The sequence below is a fragment of the Protopterus annectens genome, chromosome 12.part0 (assembly GCF_019279795.1).
Source record: "Protopterus annectens isolate FY-2018-M chromosome 12.part0, PAN1.0, whole genome shotgun sequence".
Lineage (NCBI taxonomy): Eukaryota > Metazoa > Chordata > Ceratodontiformes > Protopteridae > Protopterus > Protopterus annectens.
The window spans coordinates 164,504,599-164,527,627 of record NC_056746.1 but is presented as its reverse complement, the minus strand read 5'-3'; the positions used below and the strand labels follow the sequence as shown (position 1 = coordinate 164,527,627).

General features: G+C 40.0%; 1 protein-coding gene across 1 annotated transcript in view; it reads right to left on the bottom strand.

The window, feature by feature from the left end:
- Nucleotides 1–23,029, bottom strand: part of SLC9A3R2 (SLC9A3 regulator 2) — a 902,658-nt gene that overhangs the window by 56,428 nt on the left and 823,201 nt on the right. Inside the window, exon 6 of the mRNA XM_044089185.1 lies at nt 17,130–17,192. Coding sequence (XP_043945120.1) covers nt 17,130–17,192 — 63 coding nt within the window. The remainder of the gene's footprint in view (nt 1–17,129; nt 17,193–23,029) is intronic.

Genomic DNA, 23,029 nt, shown 5'->3' with positions numbered 1-23,029 from the left:
TTCAAGGATATAATTAGTATGGCAGTTAAGAAAAGTCGGCTTTACTTGCAGATGATATTATTTTATACTTGATAAATTCAGAAGCAGGAGAGAAGTTCAAGATGTAAGGACAGAATTTTAAATGTTCTCAGATTTAGATTTTCCAAGATGGCGGCACCCTGTGCGGCCTCTCTGACTCCCATTTTGCACTTTTACTTTCTTTTTGTTTTCTTTTGTTTCTGCTGATTGGCTCAACAGTTTTTGTGTATTCGGGTGTGCTGGTGTCCGCAGCCATGGTATCCGTAATGTTCGTTGAGTGCTCAATGTAAGTTTTGCTCCTTTGGAACTAAATGCATGAAAGTTAGGCCTTCAGTGGCGAGTCAGACTTGATGCAGAAGCAGAGGATGAAACCTTGTCTGCTGGCCTGATTTGGGGATTGGACTTGTTTGCGTTGAATCTCAGTGAACCAAAATGGATTTGTGACACTGCTGAAGCTGTTGGGAGTTTGAGATGGTGATGGGAACAGTGTGGATGATGAAGATTGAAGAAGGAAGGATCGTCTGACTGGCTGTGGCCATTTGGGTCTGTAGTGGACAGTGGTTTGTGATGTGGGTGGGTCCGGACTGGGACTTTGATGCTGTTGGTGCTACAGTGGGTGATGCGATGGTTGAAACCTCTGTGCCATCTGTGGTTTTGAAGGGTCTGGAGTGGGATTTTGGTTGTTGCTAGTGCTGTAATGAGAGATGCAGCAGTTGAACCTTCTTTGCCTTTGACTGGCTCATTTGCTGATGTCTTTTTGTTTTTTTGTGTTTCTTTGTTTATATTTTGAGCTTGGAGGAACAAAATTTTATTCATCTGTACACTTGTGTAAGGGCTGAGTGCAAAATAAAGTTATTTCTGATTCTGATTAAAAATTCTCTGCAGAGTACTCTGTCAGAAATATTGGGTGAGCAAATGATGGTAACTAATAAAATGATTGTTATAGCTGGGACGCATTACTGAATAGCATATACATAGTAAGGCCTTGTCAAGTTTAATTCTGTTGGCTGCCAAAAAAGCAATTTCTAGAAAATGGAACTCAAAGTCTAAACCAACTGTAACTGATGTATTGAATATTATAAACGAGATAAAAAAACTGGAAGAGGGATCTTCAGAAAAGGAAACGAGCTAATTACACAGAAATAAATGGAAACTGCTGGAACAATACATGCAGAACAATATTCAACGGTAGGAGGAGTGAGATTTAAGGGAAGCCGAAAATTGAGCAAATTATGTAATGTTGGACTGATTTGAATTATAAAGAAGGAAAAGATATGTGATGTATAATGTATGTTAATATAGTTTGTTTTCTTTACTCTTAATAGGCTCGTAGACAAGTGCTAGGTTTACTGTCTTGAAAGACTATTTTAAGCCTAGCCAATAAGCTGAGATCAGAATCAAACTGTGTACCTTCAGTCTATAAGGTAAATACTTTAAGCATTATGCCAAACACACCTAATAAATGTATCTGATCCCATAAATGTATGTTTCCTTATGTATTAAGTGATAATTTAATGAATGTTTTTTTTAAAAAACTACAATTAATAAGAAATTTTATAGACTTGCATAAATGGGACCCATACCAAAGTAAGAGAAATGAAGAGGCGTTAGGTTTTTCACTAAAACTATTATGCCAGTGCTGATAAGAGCTGATGAACTTATGAGGTCTGTGTATTAAACTGAAAAAAGAAAAATAGTCTACACATTAAAAAATATGTCACCCTACTATATTTGTTGGTAACTTCATGGTCACTAACAGAAATACAAATATATATATATATATATATATATATATATATATATATATATATATATATAGATTTACTTTACATGCTCGATGTTTTAAAACGGCGAAATTCATATGGTCGAGACCATATAATCGATGTTTTAAAACATCGAACCTGTAAAGTAAACAAAAACAACACAAAAAAATTTCTAGGACGTTTTTGCAGGGGGCAAGCCTCCCTGCACCCCCTACATCCACCGCTATTTAAATATACCAACTCTGAGATCGCACTACAGTGAGAAAAAGGGAAAATTACCCATTCCACAATGTATGGAGATCTCCGCTTTACAGGTTTGATGTTTTAAAACGTTGATTATATAGTCTCGGCCATATGAATTTTGATGTTTTAAAACATCAAGCATGTAAAGTGAATCCATATATGGTTCCCCTGCATTTGACCAAATGTACATTGGTTCAACAAATGCAGGGGTGTGATTTTAATATCGACAGTGTGGATGACCAAATGGGAATGGTGGATATGTTGATTGCATGGAATGTCAATACATGATGGTTGGTGAGAGTGTACGCGCTTGTGTGTATGTGACTTTAGGGTTAGGGTCAGGGATGAGTGAAGAATGGGTGTTGTGTGTTTGTGCGGGAGTTTGTGTATTTTAGGGTAAAAACCCCACTGGTATAGATGGAGGTACAAGCTGCCCCCATTGCAACCCCTGAAATCTGATGGAAGCATTCACCTTCAAAATATATGAAGTTGTTTGTCAGGACTATTTCCAATATCATCTGAATTACTTGAATCATATTCACAAAAAAACCTTCCTGCTGAATTAGAAAATCTGTAAATAATTCCTGGCCTGTTTAAGGATAGAGGATACCCTGGCTATTTGTTGGAATCAGTAAAAGATGATTTTTTTTAAAGATAGGGTAACTAAGTTTGCCCCCTTATTGAATAAATCAACCCCTAATTCTTTATCTGACAATGGTACCTCTATTCTTGGAATAACAAGCAATAAAGATAGGATGGTACCTTTTGTGATTCCCTTCAACCAGGAAATAACAAAATATGTGAACCTATTCAAACAATTTATGGGATTCTATTTTTATCTAGTGAAATGAAGGTTTTATTCAGGGGACAACCTATGGTGCTTTTTAGCAAAGGCTCTAATATTAAGAATTTAATGGAAATGAACCTTGCTAACTTTACTATTAGTGGAGTCCACTGAATGTCAAAATGTGGGAGATGCAAATTATGTACATAAGTACATGAGGGTCCCTGTTTAGCTACTGAGAATCACCCTCAAACACTGTCTTGTCCAGGTAGCTTTGACTGTGACACAATTCTGGTGATTTATACAGCTAGTTGTGAAAACTGCAAGGCATTTTATGTAGGAAAAACTATCTGTAAATTGAAGGAACACACGAGGGAACACCTTCATAATATTAAGGAACAGAACCCTACTAATGTCTAGTATAAACATTCAGCATCTTGTTCTAATTTAAAAGATTCAGATTTTTAATTACTGACCAAGTATTTAAAGCTGTTAGAGGGGATGATGTTGATGTCAAGCTAGAAATGAAGGAATTACTGTGACAACTTAGATTAAATGCATTCCAAGACCCTGGTCTGAATGACTCTGTATCTATTACAAGCATTCTCAAGGAAAGGCTAGTAAATTAAAATTGATTTTTAAGGAGAAAAACATTTTCATAGGTTTATGGATTTATACTGGACTGGCTGCCCTTTTGGGCCACTTTAAGCCCAGCCAATTATCCCATGTGAGAATCAAATCTATACCTTATGTCTGTAAGTTAAACACCTTAAACATTATGCCATGTGTATTATTACAGGACAGGACTTGAATTTTAACCATTTATTATTTATTCTGTTTAAATAGATGTAGATATTTTATATTTATTATACTTTTTATATTTCAAATTTCAGAGTATTTTATACAAGACGGATGCCGAGGTGCCAGCTCAACGTTCAACCTTCAACTAAGGCACGTTCATTTACGCATGTCTTTTGAATGCCCACCCAACCGCGGGGAGGACTCCACACAGAAGGCACTCCAGCCAAGAATCGAACGGGAGAACCTCTTGCTGTGAGGCAACAACGCTACCGCTGCACCACTACGGATGTCATATACATATATATATATATATATATATATATATATATATATATATATATATATATATATATATAGAGAGAGAGAGTTTACATTTGTTTTTGCTGCCGTACTTTCAACCTTGCAGACGTCATACAAACAGCACATGATCAAATAAAGGTAAACCACTTTTTGACTGTCCTCCTTTGAAACATTTTTTGAACTCCAGGCTGAAATGGCTGACAAATGGACTTTCACCGAAGAGTATGAAAGTTCTGATTTCAGGTGCTCACACATATAGACCAGCACTAGAGGTACATCTGCTTGTAAGGGGTCTAGTTGCCTTTGAAGAAACCAACTGGAAAACCTTTTCCACTTAGACAAATAGGATCTCCTCGTAGTAGGTTTCCTGGCCTCCTGCAGGACAGATAGCACATCCTCTGAGTAAAGGTGTCTGAAAGGGATCAGAAGTGCATCACCCACAGGGTAAGGCTGAGGGATTATAGATGAGGGATCCCTTCAGTTGTATGAGAAGGTCCACCTTGTTAGGCAACTTGTCGTGATTGCCCCTGGCAAGAGATAGAAGGGGAAACCAATGTTGCCTTGGCCAATAGGGGGTAACCAGCAATATTTTTGGCTTGTCCTGCTGAATTTTCAGCAGGATCTTCTGAATGAGAGGGAAGGGGGGAAAGCGTACAGGAACAGCCCTTGTCACGAGATTGAGAAGGCATCCACTTTCCACATTAGTGGTGAGGGGAGGCTGGAGCACAATAGCCATAGTTGTCTGATCTGAGGGGAGGCAAACAGATCTATCTGTGGAGTGCCCCACTGGTGGACAATGTCTAAGAAAACATCTCTGTGCAACATCCATTCATGATTTTGAGACAATGATCTGCTGAGAGCAACTGCCTGATGGTTGTCCTGTGATGGGATGTAGACCGCCTGCAATGTTACATTGTATTGAGTGGCCAACTCCCATGCTTGTATGGCCAGTCTGCAAAGTAAATAGGATCTGGTCCCCCTGCTTGTTGATGTACCACATTATTGTGGTGTCTGTGAAGACTTGTAGGGGACCAGGAAGTAGGAGTGGGAGAAAAGTATTTAGAGCTAAGAGAAAAGTCATCATTTCCCCTCACACTGATGTGTTTTTTCTGGAGGGAGGGCTCCCACTGAAAACTAAGCACTTTCACCACACACAGATGGCTTCTTCAGAGTCTCTGTATGGTGAAAGTGCTTAGTTTTTAGAGCACTGCATTAAAACTGTGGCGTAAAGCCCTGTCCGTATCTTTTTATTTTGTTTTGTTACTAATTATTATCCTTTTGGGTATGTTTGGTTTATAGGGCTCCCACTGTGCTTGTACCTTGAGACTGTTCTTAGTGGCCCCCATCCCAGATCCGAGGCATCTGTGTACATCAATTGGACTGACTTGGTGGACTGTAGAGGGAGACCTGGATTCTGCATTATTTGCTGGATCCACCACTCTAACTCTCTTTTCAGGCAGGGCAGGAAGGGCACCTAAAAATCCAGAGGGTGACTATGCTGGGGGCCAGACATTCTTCAAGTACCACTGGAACTACCTTATGTGTAACTTGGCAAGGGGCAGCATGGGAAGGGTAGCTGCCATCAAGTCCAGAAGATGGAGAAATTCCATGGCTAAAATGTGGGTGACGGAGTAGGTTTGGAAAAGGCTGGTTAGAGAAGTGACCACTTCTTGTGGGAGGAAGGCCTTCATCAAATCCGTCCTTATTCTGCAGCCCAAGACGATCTGGTCTTGGGATGGAGTGAGGGGGGACTTTCGTAGGTCCAGTGTAAACACCAGACTTCCTAGGAGATAAATAGTGAATTGCAGGTGTGCCATAAAAGTACTTCCCTCTTCTGCCTGGATAAGGAGGTCGTCCAGGTATGGGAAGATCTGTATGCCTATTATTCAGCAGAAGGCTACTTCTGGGGTTAGACACTTTGGCTTGTCTACAGCACCAAGGGTTTTCACAAAGGGCAAGGCAGTAAATTGATAGTGTGAGGATGGCACCAGAAAATGTAGAACTCTCCGGAAGTCTTGGTGGATGGGGATATGGATGTATGCCTTCTTCAGGTCCAAGGTGGACAAGAAGGCCCCAGGTGTCAAAAGTGGAAGAAGGGTTTGCAGGGGTAGCATGCAGAAGGAAGGTATATGCAGGAAGGGGGTTAAAAGGGAAAGGTCCAGTACTGGCCTCCAAGGGCCCTCCTTTTTTGGGACCGGGAAGAGTTTGGAGTAAAACCCTTGACCCTCTTGTCCTGGTAGAACCCTCTCTATGGTGCGTTGTGATAGTAAATCCTGAATGACCTTTGGATATCAGGTGGATTTGTTTTTTTTGGAGGGAGGGGTATGCCTTTTTGTGATGGCTTTTCCTGCCAGGTCATAAAGAACCCTTTTTTCCACTACTGATAGGACCCAGCAGTCTGAGGTGATTTGTTGCCACAGGGGAAGACAGTGAAATAGGCAGACAGAAAGGGGGAAATGGTGGAGGGTATTTAGGCAGTCACGCAATGTTTGGTCTGTCTGGAAAGGGCTGCCTGGGGGTAAAGTGAGAGGAAGTTACTCTGGGGGATGAGGGCTTTTAGGCCCCTTTCCTTTGCTTTGAAGTAGTAGTAGTAGTAGTAGTAGTACTAGTAGTAGTTCTAGTAGTAGTAGTAGTACTAGTAGTAGAAGGAGCAGGTGCCCTTCTAACATAGCTTTTTTTTAGCTGGGTAGTTTCTGTAGAATTTAGGAACTGGGGATACCAGTAGATGCTTCAAGTCCTGCAGTTCCTTACTTTTGTCTTACAGGTTTTTGAAAAGTTCTGCAGAACATTTGCCAAAGAGGAACTTGTTGTCAAGGGGCATCCAGGATCTTGTTTTTGATGTCATCTGGCAGAGGTTGAAGTCTGAGCCAGAAATACCTGTGTAACACAGAGGCAGATGCATTTGACCTGGTTATGGCTTCAGCAGCATCGTAGATGCATTTTATGGAATGTCTGGCTACTTGTGCTGCTAAAGACAGTTCTGAGGCAACTTGAGGCTTTGCAGGAGAGTCAGACTTGGAGGGGAGGAGAGCAGAGTAGAGGCCTGGGAAACTAGATCTAGGGCATACTTTACCATACGAGTCTGGTAACTGATGATCTTAAAGGTCAGAGTCGAGGAAGTGTAGATCTTTTTTCCCAACCTGTCCATCACCTTACTATCCTTATCTGATGGCAGTAAGGAAGAGTATGGAATCTGCCTAGACTGCTTGTCTGGTGCCACAACAATCACAGCTGGGTCGGCCATGACAGGTTTGATGAGATATTTGTAATCATCAGGAACTTTATAGAACCTGTCTGGGCTTATTGGGGCCGGAGGTTGAGATTCTGGGGTCTTGGAGGCAGAGGCAAAGGCTTTCAAGTAAGCAGGAATTACTGGAGGAATAGCAGAGGGAGAGGGGGACTCCATCTGTAGGAGCTCAAAGTATCTTTTCTGTACCTCAGTCATTTCGGTGGAGTCCCACTTGAAATATTCTTTTATTTTGGAGATAGTCTCCCTGAAAGTAATGTCTTCTGGTGGGAAGTCTCCTTCCAAGGAGTCCTCATCTGGGGAACAGTATTCCAGGGGACAGGCCAGCTGCAGGGCTGGGACTTAAGGTAGGCATAACAGGAGTTTGTGAGGTAAGTAGGCCTCAGGGCCATAAAGGCATGAAAAACTGACTGGGAGAATGCTTGCCAGTCAGGCTGGTCTTCCATTGAGGCAGATAAATGCCTGTTTTTTTTGTTTTCTCTTGAGAGGAGGAGTCTTTTGAGTAGTCTGACAGGCTGAGGGCCTGGTGTCAGACATCAAGCCAGGGGTTGAAGCACCCTCCTCGGAAACTAAAGGTGGCTGTGCGGGTGAGCTTGGTTCCCCTGACATTGCAGAAACCTCCATGGACATGCAGACTGGAGAAACAAGGGCGGTGTCCGATATAGTACCCGTTAATGTATCCAGTTCTTTTGGATGTTCCTCAGCCCTAGACCGGTAGCTGGCGGGATGCCCAAAGTCGAAGGCACAGTATCAGGCTTAGAGACCTTAGCCTTCTTTTTAGGCGGTTCCACCTCGACTGCCGGTTCAGGTTCTATACCAAGGGCCAGGCACTACAGGTGTTAGTTCTCTATGAATAATTTAAGAGCTGCCAGATGGCTGCTCAAGATCTTGGGGACAAACAACTGACAGATTTTACATGCTGTATGGTCATGGGACGGTCCTAAGCAAAACAAGCAGAAGTCGTGTGTCTCTCTGTGGAGAATTTGCCAACTGCACTTACATTTTCCCTTCCTAAATGACATTGGCTAACAGCAGATAAACATCAACCTAACCTAAGCCAAAAATAAAGAAGATTAACCAATGGGGTACTTCTCTTTAACTCGATCTGTAGCGCAGAGCAGAACAGAACAAGCAAGCTGATGTTCAACTGCGGCAGAAAAGTTCTGAGGTCTGTGTATGCAGACATCACATTTATGGCCCTGCATGTGGCATTCCATGCACCTTACAGCAGCCAGGCTTACGCTTTGGTATATGAGACAGACGTTCGGGTCACCTGAGGAGGGAAGGTTTCCTTGTCAGAATACTGCAACATGAGAACAGAAGGACATCAGGTGGTACAGGTGAAGCAGCAGGGGTGCCAACTTTCAATTGGTTGTATTATCACTGTTGAACTTCAGAAATCTGCTTTGATTCCCATTAAAATGCTTCATCATATTAACAAACAGTTTTCCCAAATATAGCTTCATCAATAGGAGAATCAAGAGACAGGGAATCATCACCATCAGAGGCCAATAATAATAGCTCTTGCTGCTTATTATACACATGGTACTACACTGTCAAGTACCACACTAGACTTAATACAGTCATTTGGGTGATTAAGTTGTACATTTTTATTTATTATTTCATTTATTTCACAGTGATTGTAAAGAAAGCTGCAGCCAAATTTTGACAGCCTTTACTTCTTAGGCAATCTCTAATAATGAAATAAGTCAAAGATAAAGTTTTCTACCTAGTTCTCTGCTTATGTTGAGTGTACTTACCAAGAAAGTGGAAAGGAAAGTATTTTGACCCTCCCCCCTCTCCAAAACCATCATCATCATTACACTGGGAACGTGCCTTCCCAAGATGCATGCTAGGAAAGGTACAAATAGGAGTAGTGACACTCACCTTTTCAGAACTCTAATTTTAACTTAAAGTAAAATCAGCAGAAGAGCTTTCACTAGAACCCATGGACTTGTGCTCATGGTGAAAACAGAATGCAAGAGCTGCATATAATTTCATGCTTCTGCACATATTGTTTACGCAGCTATTTGACCGGAATGTGCTGGGCTACATGTCCGTCTTTTATAAAACTGCAAGCAGCTAAGATGGTGAAAACAGGCAGTTTGATTACGGAACTTTTAAGAAGCAAGTCAAACACATGCCTATGTTATGTGAGAACTGCCTGCAAGTTCATCCTGTGAGGTAAAGATAGATATACAGGATACCAGACAGCGAGTTGGAGAACGTCTTCCATTCAGCAAAATACATCAGATAAGTGGAAGGTTGTCTGGCGGTCAATCTCTGAAACCTCTGCTTCAGGTGCAGTATGTCACTCCAACTAAGGAGGACTCCTCTGGCTTGTACTACAATGGATTATTGCACTGCTGTGGACCTGCCATACCAAAAATCCACACCATTTCTGGCTATCAAGGATGATACTTGGCCTATTTTCTCTGAATCTACCAATGAGGTGCTGAATTACAGAAACAGATGACAGGGCACACAGGTGTCTCCCCACAACAGAAGAGAGAAGGCATCCAAAAAGCCAACATGTCTTTGCTCTGCTGCTCCCAGGGCCATGTTCCTCTCTGTGATAAACAAGTTGATTTCCTGGACACCCCACTTCCACGAATAAAATACCCTAGGAAAGCCAGCTTGACTGAGAAGTTGTCCCTTATCTTTACATCTGGAAAGGGGTAGGAGCCGTGGCTAAGATGTCTACCAGCATATTCATATTCCTGAAATAGCTGCAATGATAAAGACCTGACAGGTGTCCCATTGCAAGGCCAACATCAATACACTGCACACAGGGTAGAAATGAATGATACCATGTTTGTGTTTCACATCATAATCTGATCAGCTAACTGCTGCAAGAGGGGTTACAATTTCTTCTTCTTTGCTTAAACTTGGAAGGCAAGAAGTATGACACTCAGATCAAGCATATATGTCTGTGTTTAATCATTTTGCTTGAGAGGTCAACTTCCCTACATTAAGATGGATCCTCCCACATGGGTTCCCAACCTGCTTCTGATGAAGTGACCGACAACAGACTCTGTAACAGACTTGGAAATTGCAGAATGAGAATGAAGACAACAGTCCACTGCTTAAGATCTATATGTAAGAAACCTGACACTAAAAGCAGATTAATGAGGTTATGTACAATCTGCAGCCACAGGTACACTGCTAATCACTGGCACCCTTGTGGGCAACTGAGCAGATGGGGCAGTAAAAACAGTAGCTACTTTGAGGTCCAATAGATGCAGAATGGTTTTAGCCTCACCCTACTTCGATTTCCTCACTATGTATGTCAAATCTATTACACAATTTCTAGGGGCTTCACATAGGCAATCCATGAAGCCTATCCACATCCATCATAACAAAAGAAGTGATGTATGCCACAGCTAAGAATCAATATTCAAGGTTACATCTAGGACTTTTAATCATACACAAATGTTGAAAAGGGCTGCTGCCACTAGGACTGCTGATGAAGCCACCAGATGCCAGCTATACAGATAAGGGACCATTAGGAGCTCCCTCCATTTAAGGCTCCAAGTACCACAGCTAGAACCTTGGTAAACAGTCTGGGCACTGATGAAGGACAATATTCTATAATGAAAGCAGTACCAAATTTGAGAAAACTGAAGAAGTCTTTACTGCAATGCCTAGTTACTAATGTACCAGAAGATGTCCATCTTGACTAACAGCACTATCCAAGCTCCATACAGAAGCAGAGACATGATAATCTTTTTGCACTAGATGCTCTGTATTTTATATAGGCAAAACTGATAGATGCCTTAAAGAATGTGTGCTTGAACACTTGAGAGATATAATAAGAAAGACACTAGTGCTTTGGCTAAACACGTACAGGCAGAAAATTCACAACACATTTTTAACTTCATGGTGATAGAAATAATTGGTAAAAACAATAGAGGAGGGGACATTAAGAATAAAGTGGAGGAGGCAGAACAGAAATGGATTCTGCAACTTCAAGCAGATAAACCCCTGGGTTAAATAGTGTGGTCTCTCAAACTATTTTTGAAATCCAGACCTTTAAAACATTGAATAGTCTTACTTCATTAATTTTAAATGTAATGAATATATTTTTCTAAACTAGGATATTTATTAGATACTCTATTTATATATATTGTTACTATACTATATATGTATTGCTTTTTGTTTTTTAAATGTGTCATATGATGTCACAGAGCATTAATTCTCTGATTGGATGCACTTGGTTTTTAAATTCATTGCTTTGATGTATGTTTTAATGAGTCTGAAGAAGCGATCAGTTGTTGGATCGCGAAAGCGCTTACTTTTGATGTCCTATTAAAGTTTTATTCTTGTGGAATCTGGAAGTTTGTGCAGCCGTGGTCAGCCTGTTTTATTTTATTTTCTACTGTTGCTCTGAGATGTAAACTGGGCGTTTATCCAGTCTTTGGACCTTTTTCTCTTTCAGTAATCATCCACAGCTTGAAAGAATAGATGCAGTTGCTGAAGACACTAAAATTCAAGACAGAATGCAACTCTTTGCAACAAAAAAAATGTGTGAATAAAAGCCTACTTTGCTTTCAGAACAGAAGCCTATGTAGCCACATAGAGAAAAGTTTGGGCTTTCTACATGAGCTCCATGGAAACATCCTGATCCTCTAAAGTAGCTATTCATGGCAGAAAATCTGAAACCAGGCTAGGAGATCTTGTGGAATGAAGACCACATCATACTTGACCATTATAAAACCCAGTGATGGTTAAAAACTGTTTCTACGTCTGCAGGTCTTCCATGATGTCTTCAGAAGCATGTCCAAAGATCCAGGGCAGATAATTAAGAGCTCAGAGCCTCACACTGATAAAGAAAAGCAACATATTGCCCACCTTGTCCAAAGTCTTAGACTCTTCACCTGGAGGCAAAGCATAAAGATGTTATGCTATGCGGGATAATGTTAGACTAAAACATTCAGAGAGGAATCTGCTCTATGATTCTTAGTCAAGGTGTTAATATACTTTCCTGAGGGTTTGCAGAGGGAATCAGCCTTCTTTGAAGGTGAAAGACCACAGTATTGGTGCTACCATGCTTCTAAGATAGAATCCTTGACAGCAGGTTCTGGGGGGGGGGGGTAACCCTGGTATCCTCAAGCTTCTTCAGCAGATACTGAACCTACTTTTCTGGGCATAAAGTAGGAAAAGCTACAGAAAAGTTCACAGAACACTTCTAAGCCCCAAGAATCTTTGCAAAGGAAGGTCCATCATAGAGAGACAGGGAATGTCATTGTCTGTCTTGGTAGCAACATGTTTGGCCCTTTCTGAATCCCTCAAGTCAGATTCCAAGAGGGGAGAAACATGCCCTTCTACTGACAGCCACAGCAGAGGATTGCCTGCACTCGCACAACACTTCAAGTGTGGGACAATTACTAGGTGGAAGCAATGGAATCTGGTAAAAAAAGGCCCAATGGCATGAGGTGAAACATACACCAGAAGTGGCACTTGTTCATGGCAGGTTTGTATAGTGTCCTTCATTGGCTTCATGTTGTGATGCCCCTGCACTGGCCCAGTAATCAAGGTGCCTCAATCCTCACCACTGGCAACAGCTAGGGGATGTACACATTGGGAGGATGACAAGTACACACACAGTAAAGTGCAGTTTCCCTTAAGAGCATACAGAAACCACAGTCAGTCTGGGTCTGGTTTCTCCTGATCCCCAACAAAACCCCCCACTGGCACAGCTATAGGGTTGAGATCTCAGCCAAGTGGCCAAGCCAAAACCTCCAGCACCCTCTGTCCAACCAGTGCTTCATGTCCCTGCCCAATTAGCGCACACACACACTCTGAGATTTGATTTATATACAAACACACATGCCTGGGAAAGGCTGGCACAGGTTTACTAGCTATGCCCCCTTATGCCCAGAATATAAGGTAGTTCCAGCTGCCACCAGCCAACTCTTTATCAGCTGGTATAAGGCCCTTACAAGGGTGTCCAATCCTACTGTGTAATGTTACTAATAATCCAAATGGTAGTTCTGACCAAGCGCCAGCCTATTTAGGAGTGGCCTGTACAGTGTCACCAAATACATATTTACGTACCCTACGAGCTTAAATATATCTCACAAATATCAGCCACAAAGACAGGTTTAAATATATTTAATAATAAATAATAAAAGAACAAAACAATACCAAATAACAAACACAGTTACTTCAGAGTTCAAAAGCACAGGAAATATTTTAAAACAACATTGCAGGATAGTTTCAAATAAATACAGAAAATATCTAAACTAATCTTTACTATATTCCTATCTATATTTGAGAGAGATACTATGCCCTAAATCTTTCTTACAAGCAGGCAAGTGCAGATGATGATGATGAATGGATATTCTTGCTAGGTCCAAGACAAAATACAAAATGCACAGTCTCTCTCAGAGAGTTCTTAAATTAATGTCACATTTTATTGCTGGGTTAGCCTGGATGACATCACTCTGTCACCTGACTTCAGTTCCCAGGCTAAACAGAAACTTAACAGAATGTTAACATCTCTGTGTTAAAAATGCATATCTCTCAGAAGTGTGCAGCTGCTAGGAAGTCATAAAGAAATACAATACTTTTATATTTTAAACCTAGTAACTACTTCTCTCCAAGACAGCAGAAAAAAACTTCTAGCCCTAGACATCCTGTCTGCTTGCTGCATTGAAACCAACTTTTACAGTACATCATAAAGCACTTAATTTCAACTTATTTTCTTGAGGTTTGGTAAGTTATTCTTCTATGTTCCAGCAGGGTATACTGTGGTTATATACTTAAAGCTCAGAACATAACATACAGTTCTGTATAAATCATATCAATATTTCACAAAGGACATAAAATTATTTACAAAATTCCAGACAGCTGGGCAGGCAGCATAACACATGTTGCAGTCCATAAGGGTCTTCTCCACACTTGCATGGAGAAATCTCACAAAATATTAAGTAATAAGGTCAACAGTTCCAAAAATACTTGCGCACCTTTCAGGCTTGGAAGGGAATAGTGGAATCAACCACAATTCTTACTGGCAAGGCAGCAGTTTGGGAGGGCCAAGACAAAAGAAGACGGCTGCTTTCACTTGAAGTCACCAGCAAAGCCCTTGCTGGAGAAACTATTGGTCCACTGTATGTGAGTAGGTCAGAAGCCTACACACTGAAGTGCAGGATTGGTGGTACATGAACCCTAGGACTTGCCTTCCAAACGTGACCACAAGGGGAAATCATTGGCAGATGGACTGACATAACAGCATTAGCTCAATAGCTCACTAGCTGAGGGACAACACACAGGCTATTAAGGAACAGAGACCACCTTCCAGCAGACTTATAAAAAGGATGATATGGATGATTCCTGGCCTCCTCTATTAGTTTCTTACTGTTTCGTAACTCATGCCTGTTATCATAAAACAGACCTTCCTATCACTCTTAGTGTATTTTATTTACTTGTGTTTGTTAATCTAGTTGGTGGGCTGGTCCAAGGGCTCTTTTCAGGCATGATCCGGGTATTGAATCACAAAACAATTTACACATACATAATACAAAGCAAATTAAATAGTCTGAAGTACAAAACCAAAAAACAGTAGCATGTAAATAAGCAACTTAAATGGAAACTATGATTACAATGGCAAAGGCACTGCTAAAGAAGACAAATAGCCTATGTCCAAAAGAAAAAAACTGAGAAAATACAGTTGTATGCTATATACAATGTTCTGCATCTTGTGGTAGAACTTGTTCCTACTGTAAATGAGCAGATGGCTACATCCTGCAGATGTTATCCAAACAGCAGTCAACTAGGCTTCAATCCTCCTCCTTTCAACACTCTTTCACACTGTCCTTCTCTCCCAAGCAATATACACAGTGATGGTTTTTGGTCCTGGCTGGTGATAGGTAACTGTAGACCAGTTAGCTTTCCTATAACTGATGTTTGGATCGACCTTCAATCTGTGTAAATGGCAGAAAAGTACTAGGGAAACATGGGGCTGATGTGCCATCATCGCCCTGATGCAAGATATCATGGTGTATGTCTTCAGGAGGCATATACAAGTACATACCCCTGAGCTCAGGGGCTAGACAGTACAAGAAGTTTGTGCCAAGAGAGACAGCAAAAGACAGAGTCCTTAAAAGAAGAAATCCCACACATTACCTACTCTAGAGTGATCCTTGAAGTAAGATTTGAAGAGTATTACTTGTTATCTGCAATGACATTTACTAACACAGCTGAAGAGTATAGCTGCACTAGCAGAAATACTGTGCTTTAAGTTATAGTTATGTTTTCGATTTTCTGTACAAGTGGACTGTGGGCAAGGCTGTCTTGCCTGTGCTTAAAATGCAGTCTTGATGCCACAATGGAAGGGGTGGGTGTTAGCAAGGGTTACCCTTATTTCTTTTTATAATGTAAATTTTTTTTACTACTCCACTTCCATTTTGGTGTGAAACATGCATGGGAATTGTATTATTGAGGCTAGCTAAGCATTCTGTGCATTAACGTATTAATATATTTAACAGTATTTGGGGGAGCATCCTTTTGAAATGTGTTAACTTCTATTATAGTATTTTTTGTGAAGCAAAAACAATATGGCTTCTGATGTTTTTTCTCCAAGCTCAAATGTACAGATCCACCTGACTTGATAAAAAAAAAAAAAAAAAAAAAATCCATCACAGACTTTTAAAAGCAAAGTCCATTTTTTTGTGTCTGTTTACTTGTATATGGCTATCACACAAATAAACACCAGCAGTAAGTTTCCTATACATACATGCAACTGCAAACAGCAACACTTATTTAGCAGATGGTAGGCACAACAAAAAAATGTTATTAACGCTGAACCTTTCTCAGTTATCAAGTACATGTACAAATCTGGAAACTGGATGGCCATTTTCCAAAAACACAATGTGTGAAATACAATATTTATGTCACAGGATCATGCTAACTGTAGCTGTAATGTTTAAAAAGTATTATAGAAACATGTTGTAGTGCATGGAGTGTCGTGATTATGCTCCAAAATTGGACAAAAGATAAACTTGTTACGCACTTTTGTAACACAAGACCTGACTGTAATAGCGCCTTCAAAGGTGTGTAATTAAGCGCTGTTACAGTCAGGTATAATAGGAGGGGCCTTTCTTCACCCTCAATGGTCCCTGAATATTTCTCCTCCTATGTCCATGTAAGTTTATAGATGTCAGTCTGTAGGTAACTTATTGAAAAAGGGCAGCATTTAAAAAAAGTCCCTGATTTTTTTTCGTTACTTGCTGTCTATGCAGACTGCGGTGGTGGTGCTGCGGTAGCGTTGTCGCCTCACAGTAAGATGTTGTCCTGTTCGATTCTCAGCTAGAGCATCTTCTGTGTGGAGACATGCGTCAATGGGCGTACCTTTGTTGAAGGTTGTGTGTCAGGGCCGGCAACTCGGCACGTAAAAATCTACTGCCAATCATTAGCGGACCGGAGTTTTGCTGTGGCGACCCCTAACCAGGAAAAGCCGAAAGACACAACACTTGCTGTATATGCAACATTCATTAAGTGCTTTACTGGCTTTCAAAGCTGGTAAACAATTCGGCTTTTTTTTTCTACATGTAGTACTGGAGTAGACAAAACTCCATGAACTACATGGAGTTATGATCAGGTCTCACCAATCATAACCTGTTATTATGTGTTCTCAACATGGATACCAAGAAATTCACCTCTTGAGCTTTGTTCTAGAGGTGAATTTCTTTGATCAGTGTTCTAAACACAGAATAACATGGTTACGACTGGTAACCTCATCATAACTTTCTGTTTGACGGGGTCTACTGAATGTTGGGATTCGGGCTATGCTCCTCTTGAATTAAAACATAATCCTTTGTGATTTGGGGAGGGTGAAGTTCTGCAGAGCAAAGACTAGGTGACATATTAGTTTTCCTCAACTCAATTCACAGGTCTACGACCAGATGCTGCTGTACAGAGTTAAAATGCCATACTATTAGTAAAATCCTGATGCCTTAAGTATAATCCTTACCTCTCTGTCTTTTTCAGAACTGTGCAAGTCACTGTGAGATGAAGATGTAGATCCTCCATTAAGCTGTAAAAACATAAATTTATTTTGTTTATTAACAAAGGCTAACTACAACAGACCAGCTTTTTTCAGATGACATTTCCTTGTATATGCATATGTGATCAACATTCTAACAAGTTCAGATACAATATTTTTATGATTGTGTGTTTGAGACAGAAGTAGTTTATTAAAAAACAACCTGTATACAGAAGATATTTTAAAAAAATGATAATTAACCTACTGCTGAATTTAGAGCAAATTCAAAGGTGAAAATGAGATAAATTCATCACAAGAACAGAAATGCATCAATTGGTGGCAGAGGGCCACTGTAAGAGCTGTACCATGGAGTTAACCCATGTTAATACACAATCACTGTAACACTACATATATCACAAATGCAGTCTTTTAGACATATCCAATCCAATATCTTTTAGCCATATCCAATACATGGCTATCTAACAGTATATCATGCGACAGAACAATTGCTCTATTCTAACATGCTTTCTATAGTCTGTATTACTACATAGTCTGGGTGGATATTGATCACAGTGACCCAGATCCAAACCCAGAAGCACTGCTGTAAAGAAAGATACAAACTTCTTGTCCACTCACCAAGTCTTCAGTAGTCCAAAGAATAATCAAGATCTGTAGAACATAGCTCCAGCAAACATGAAAGCAAGCAGACGTGCTGAGCTGGCTTGTGAAATTTTTATAACCAAATTGTATTTTTTTGAGTTTTACAACACATACTCTGTATGTTTTGATATATGATCCTTACTGATCTCTATCACCTCTTAAATAAAATGTATTGTGGTAAAGTGGACCACAACCACCTTTAAAACTACCAGATGCATAATTTTGCCTGTGCTAAGTGCAAAAAAAGAAAAATGTGTAAGAGTCAGGTCTATATTATATCAGGGACCACTTGAAATTGCGAATGCTGTATAACTGACCCAAACACTTACAAAATCCAAAATGCCAAACACATGGATCAGCGATTTTTTTTCCCCAGGGAAAAAAAACCTTTGATCTGTATAAAAAAAAAAAATACCCTACTTAAATATACCAACTCCAAGATCACACCACAGTGGAGAAAATGGCAAAGTCCCGAAAACGGACCAGTGATTTGTTTCCCCTGGGAAAAGAATCACTGTTCTGTGCTTTCGGAATTTTGCCATTTTGGGTAAACATGTTCGATTAAACAGCGTTCGCTTATATAATAGGAGCCCTACGAGTCACTATATGAGAGTGAAAGTGATTGTGACTGTCTCTGGGAATCACAGGTATGTGGGAGAGTTAAAAGGTGAAAAATAATAAAACAGGGACTTGTATACTACCCCTGTGAGAGACTGGAAACTAAGGTCAGTTATGTGGTCTGTATCCTGGCAATCTGGACCAATCTGTTCCAAAGTACACTTCATTTTTTTCTGCTGTGGCTATCCTTTGCTTATCTTTTTCAAACTTCACAAAATATAATTGTGTCCTTAAACATTCTAAGTTTTAATGGTGACATACTGGGATGATATGGAAAAAGTAACACCAGCCTATCTCTGCACAAATAACAAAGCAAGAATTATGTGCCCACCTGCAGATGCAGAACAACTCACATGCTACATCGTAGATGCTGTGAGTGTTTCCTTAATGAACTGACACTTTGTATGTTACAATTGTTTTCCTAATGAATTTACATTTCTTATGCATGCCCTTTTTAAGAAAACTGGATGTGAGCATGAGCCAGAAAATTCTCAGGAGTCATTTACAGTGACCTATAAAAAGATCAAGAGCAATTAAACATGACAAAAGAATTCAAACCAATACGGCCAAAGAGCATTACTACTGAAAACATCATGCTCGAATGTGGGAAACCCAAGAAGATTCTGGAAACACAGTCACTCACTTCATCCACTAAAATATCATCTAAATGAATCGCAGTATCAGTGTTAAACTTCCCAATGATATGCTCTAAAAACATTGTCTCGCATCATCCTTTGATGAACACTATCACACACAAAGCAACTCAATAACCCCTTCACACAAAATTCTGCATCACCCTCATCTATTTTACAGAGCTTAGCAAAAAAAAAAAGTTGTGCAGCTCCGGACCACTTTGAATTTTAATGATAATTCTCAGTTTTACTACCTATGGTACCCGTGGTGCTGCAGCAGTTAGCGTTGTCACCTCCCAGCAAGAGGTTTTCCTGTTCGATTCTCAGCTGGAGCGCCTTCTGTATGGAGTCTGCATGTCCTCTCTGCGGTCGAGTGACGTCTAAAGACATGCCTTCTTTGAAGGCTGGGCATCGGGCTGGCAATTCGGCACCGTAAAAATCCACTGCCAGTCATTAGCAGACAGGAGTTTTGCTGTGGTGACCCCTAACCGGGAAAAGCTGAAAGACTTTTTTTTTTTTTTTTTTTTAACTTTTACTACCTACAGCCAACATTTCTCAATAAAGGTGCTGAAGTGTTCACAAAACCATTAATTTAAATTTTAACTTAACAGTCTTCCTCCAAACTTTAAACACACACTACTCATACTACCGCTGAAAATTTCCTCACCCTCACTTTCAGCTGACTAAAAGCCAATAAGAAATGCCTTCCTATTAGCTAAGATCCTTGAAAAAATAGCTTGCAATCAGTTATTAGACTGTTATAAAATATGACCTCATAAAACAAATTCCAATAATTAGAATAGGTTTTAAAATTGGATATCCTATCTGAAAAATAACACTGCTTCCAACTTAAATATAGTACAGTGCAATTGTCACCATCACTTCTCAATATAAAATAAAATGGAAGAAAGCTTGTTAACAAGTGCCATGTTTTTAGACCTTAAAAGGGCATCTGAAATTGTTATGGACATTGGAACAACACTAGACAAGAGATTAAGACTACCACTTGCTGCCCAACCAAATATACTATTAAGTAAACATGTAAATGTCTGTGCCTTCCTTTTCATGCATTTAGTAGTGCTTACCTTCCAAACTAAGCAGAGGTGTACATGACATTGTTATAAATTTGTGTCTACCTGTGATGATGTGAGATACTGCTACCTATGCCAGGAGAAGTAGGGCTGTGGTTGTGTAACATATACCAACATAGCTAGCTGGAGTTTTGTAAAAAAAATGATACGTCATTTGTGTATTCTGTATATCAAGCTGATTTATACAGTTACTTGTGTTGAAAATGTACTTGTAAAGCTGCTTGTGTTAAAAATGCACCAACAATGGGTTCTGCTGTATGTCAGACTGTATTGTAACTGTTGAAATGAACATATTGCAACACAGGATACTGGAAGAGAAGAGGTTAATCTTAATCCAGCTAACTTTGAAATATAGTCTGAAATTAGACTACATGGTTTATGCCATAAAGATTGTATCTTACAGTTTTGACTGCAGCCAGAGACAAAATGTCTGTGAAAACCAGGACTAGGAATCCTACTGTATTGTCTCTTAGGGGTGAACTAATTGCCACACTGGAAGGGTGGAAGTTTTGAAATGGTTTTATAGTTTTCAGATGCTAGAACACAACTCAGCAAAGCTGCATCTGTGTGTTTGGTAGCACATATGTGCTAAATTCTGGCTCAGTTTCTAGCAAAGGGGGTAGTGTGGAAACCACAGTCAGATGACCAGATGTATGTGATGTCATTCTTTAATCCAGCACTGAAATAATGTTTTAATACTGGATGAGACAGAAGTCTCAGAGCAGTCTGTTTTTGAAACCTGAAAAAGAAGGCCCACTCACCCACTTCATCTTGCTTTGATTTAGTAAGTAACCAGGGAAAAGTCATTCTTTAGATCAGTCAGGAAAATATAGTGAGATTAGTTAAGTACTGTTTTTCTGTATCTGTGTTATTTTTAATATTTTCAGTGATTGAAACTCTGGTCTTTACTATAAATACATATTTAGTACTTTCATGTTTTTATTTATTATGAAATATTTTTAAACTTTTTTTTATTGTGGCTGGTGTTTTAGAGAATATTTTAACCTTTAGTACTTATATTTGGTGACACTGTGGTCATTCCTGAAAGCATCACTACATTGGTCAAACACTACCATTTGTATTAGTATTAATTCTACTCAGTATACATTAGAGAGTCAATTATCCAAACTAATTGGGACCTAGGGTAGTTCTGATAAACATGTTTGGATAATCAAACATACATTGAACAGGATAAAAAATTTCTAAAATCTTGTTTTTTCTGCACATGGGGGAATACACTTTTCATCCATTCAGCCATTCCAGTGGACAATAAAGAATATTTTTCATACACGAGTGGGCTACAAGCTCAAAATACACACACAAGTGAATACATATAATGTTTACATATTCAGACTGTATGATTTTTCCTACCCGAAAACTTTGGAAGGCTGCATTTTGATAAAAAACATTTTGGATGATCAACTCTTTACTGCAACTGGCTACCCTTCTAAGAGCCTTAGAACAGCTGGCATTGGAGTGTTGTGGTGGTAGTACTTACCTTGCAGTCTGGGCAGAGCAGCCAGAGCTAGTAAAGTCGTGCCAGCCTTTCCTAGGTTTGTGTGTGCCTGAAAATCAAATCTCAAAGAATGTGTGTGTGTGTGTGTGTGTGTGTGTGTGTGTGTGTGTGTGTGTGTGTGTGTGTGTGTGTGTGTGTGTGTGTGTGTGTGTGTGTGTGTGTGTGTGTGTGTATCAGCTACTTGGAGCAGGGACACACAGCACTGGTTTCACGGAGAGGGTTATGGAGGACTTTGCTTGGAACACTCAGCTGAGGACTCAACTCTACAGCTGTGTCAGTTGGGAGTCTTATTTGGGGGCTGGAAGAGAGAGAGAGAGACAAGGAAACCCAGCACCAAGACTGAGTGTGTTTCCTGTGTGCTTGTAAAGGAAATTGTGTTTGGTGCAGACAGCTGCATCTGGAAATACTGTATGTATCTATTTTTGTTCCAAGTGAACATCCCTCACCAGTGTCAGTAGTGAGGATTCAGGCTGCCTGATTACTGGCCCAGTGCAGGGATGTCACATACCCATCCATTCATCAAGACTAGTCATAAAGGCAGTCAGAGTAGTACTTATTTGACCTACACTAGTAACTTATTCCATAGGCTGGGACTATACAAAGTTAGGAACTTATCTCTTCAGTGAGTCTTGTTTATTTGTTAGTGTAGATTTAAATCTCCAGTGTGGGTGTTTGTAAAACCACTGGTTTTATAAAGAAACAGATGGTCATATAGGATTTGGTCTTTCATGGCCCAAAAAAAAAAAAAAAAAAGACACAGGTCACCTCAGAGCAGCCTGTAGGTTACTGAGTACTATGTGAGTTATGTTAATCTCTCAGGATAGTTGAAATCTTAAGGCCTTTGATTTTCTTGGTGTGGTATCACTGGAGCCTTTCTAGTTGAGCAATATCCTCCAATTTATACATACCAAAGGGGTACTGTATTCAATGATGGTTCTAATAAGGGAAGAGTTCAGCGGCAGGATGACTTCTTTGGACCTTGAAAGCATTCCTTTAGAAATTAACTGGGCCAGACAGAAGGGTTTCCTGACTGTGGTGGAAACATAATGAACGAATAACAGAGAATTGTCCATACAAGTATCCTGTTCTCTTATGACTGAGTTTGTCTCAAGAAGAGTACTACTTAAATCACATGAGGTAAGAACAGCTTTTTAACAAATGCTACTACACTAGATTTTTTTGCATTTAACTTGAGACCATGTCTAGTATACCAGCTACGGGCATATTCTAACCCATGCTGGAGCTGTTTTGCATCAGTGGAAGAGTTCAAGATGGCAGCTCCTTGAATGGCTGGGGCTACTCTGGCTCTAGATGTGCATTGTGTTTTTTACATTTGTGTGTAGGTTCTGTTGATCTGGCATCCATTTAACT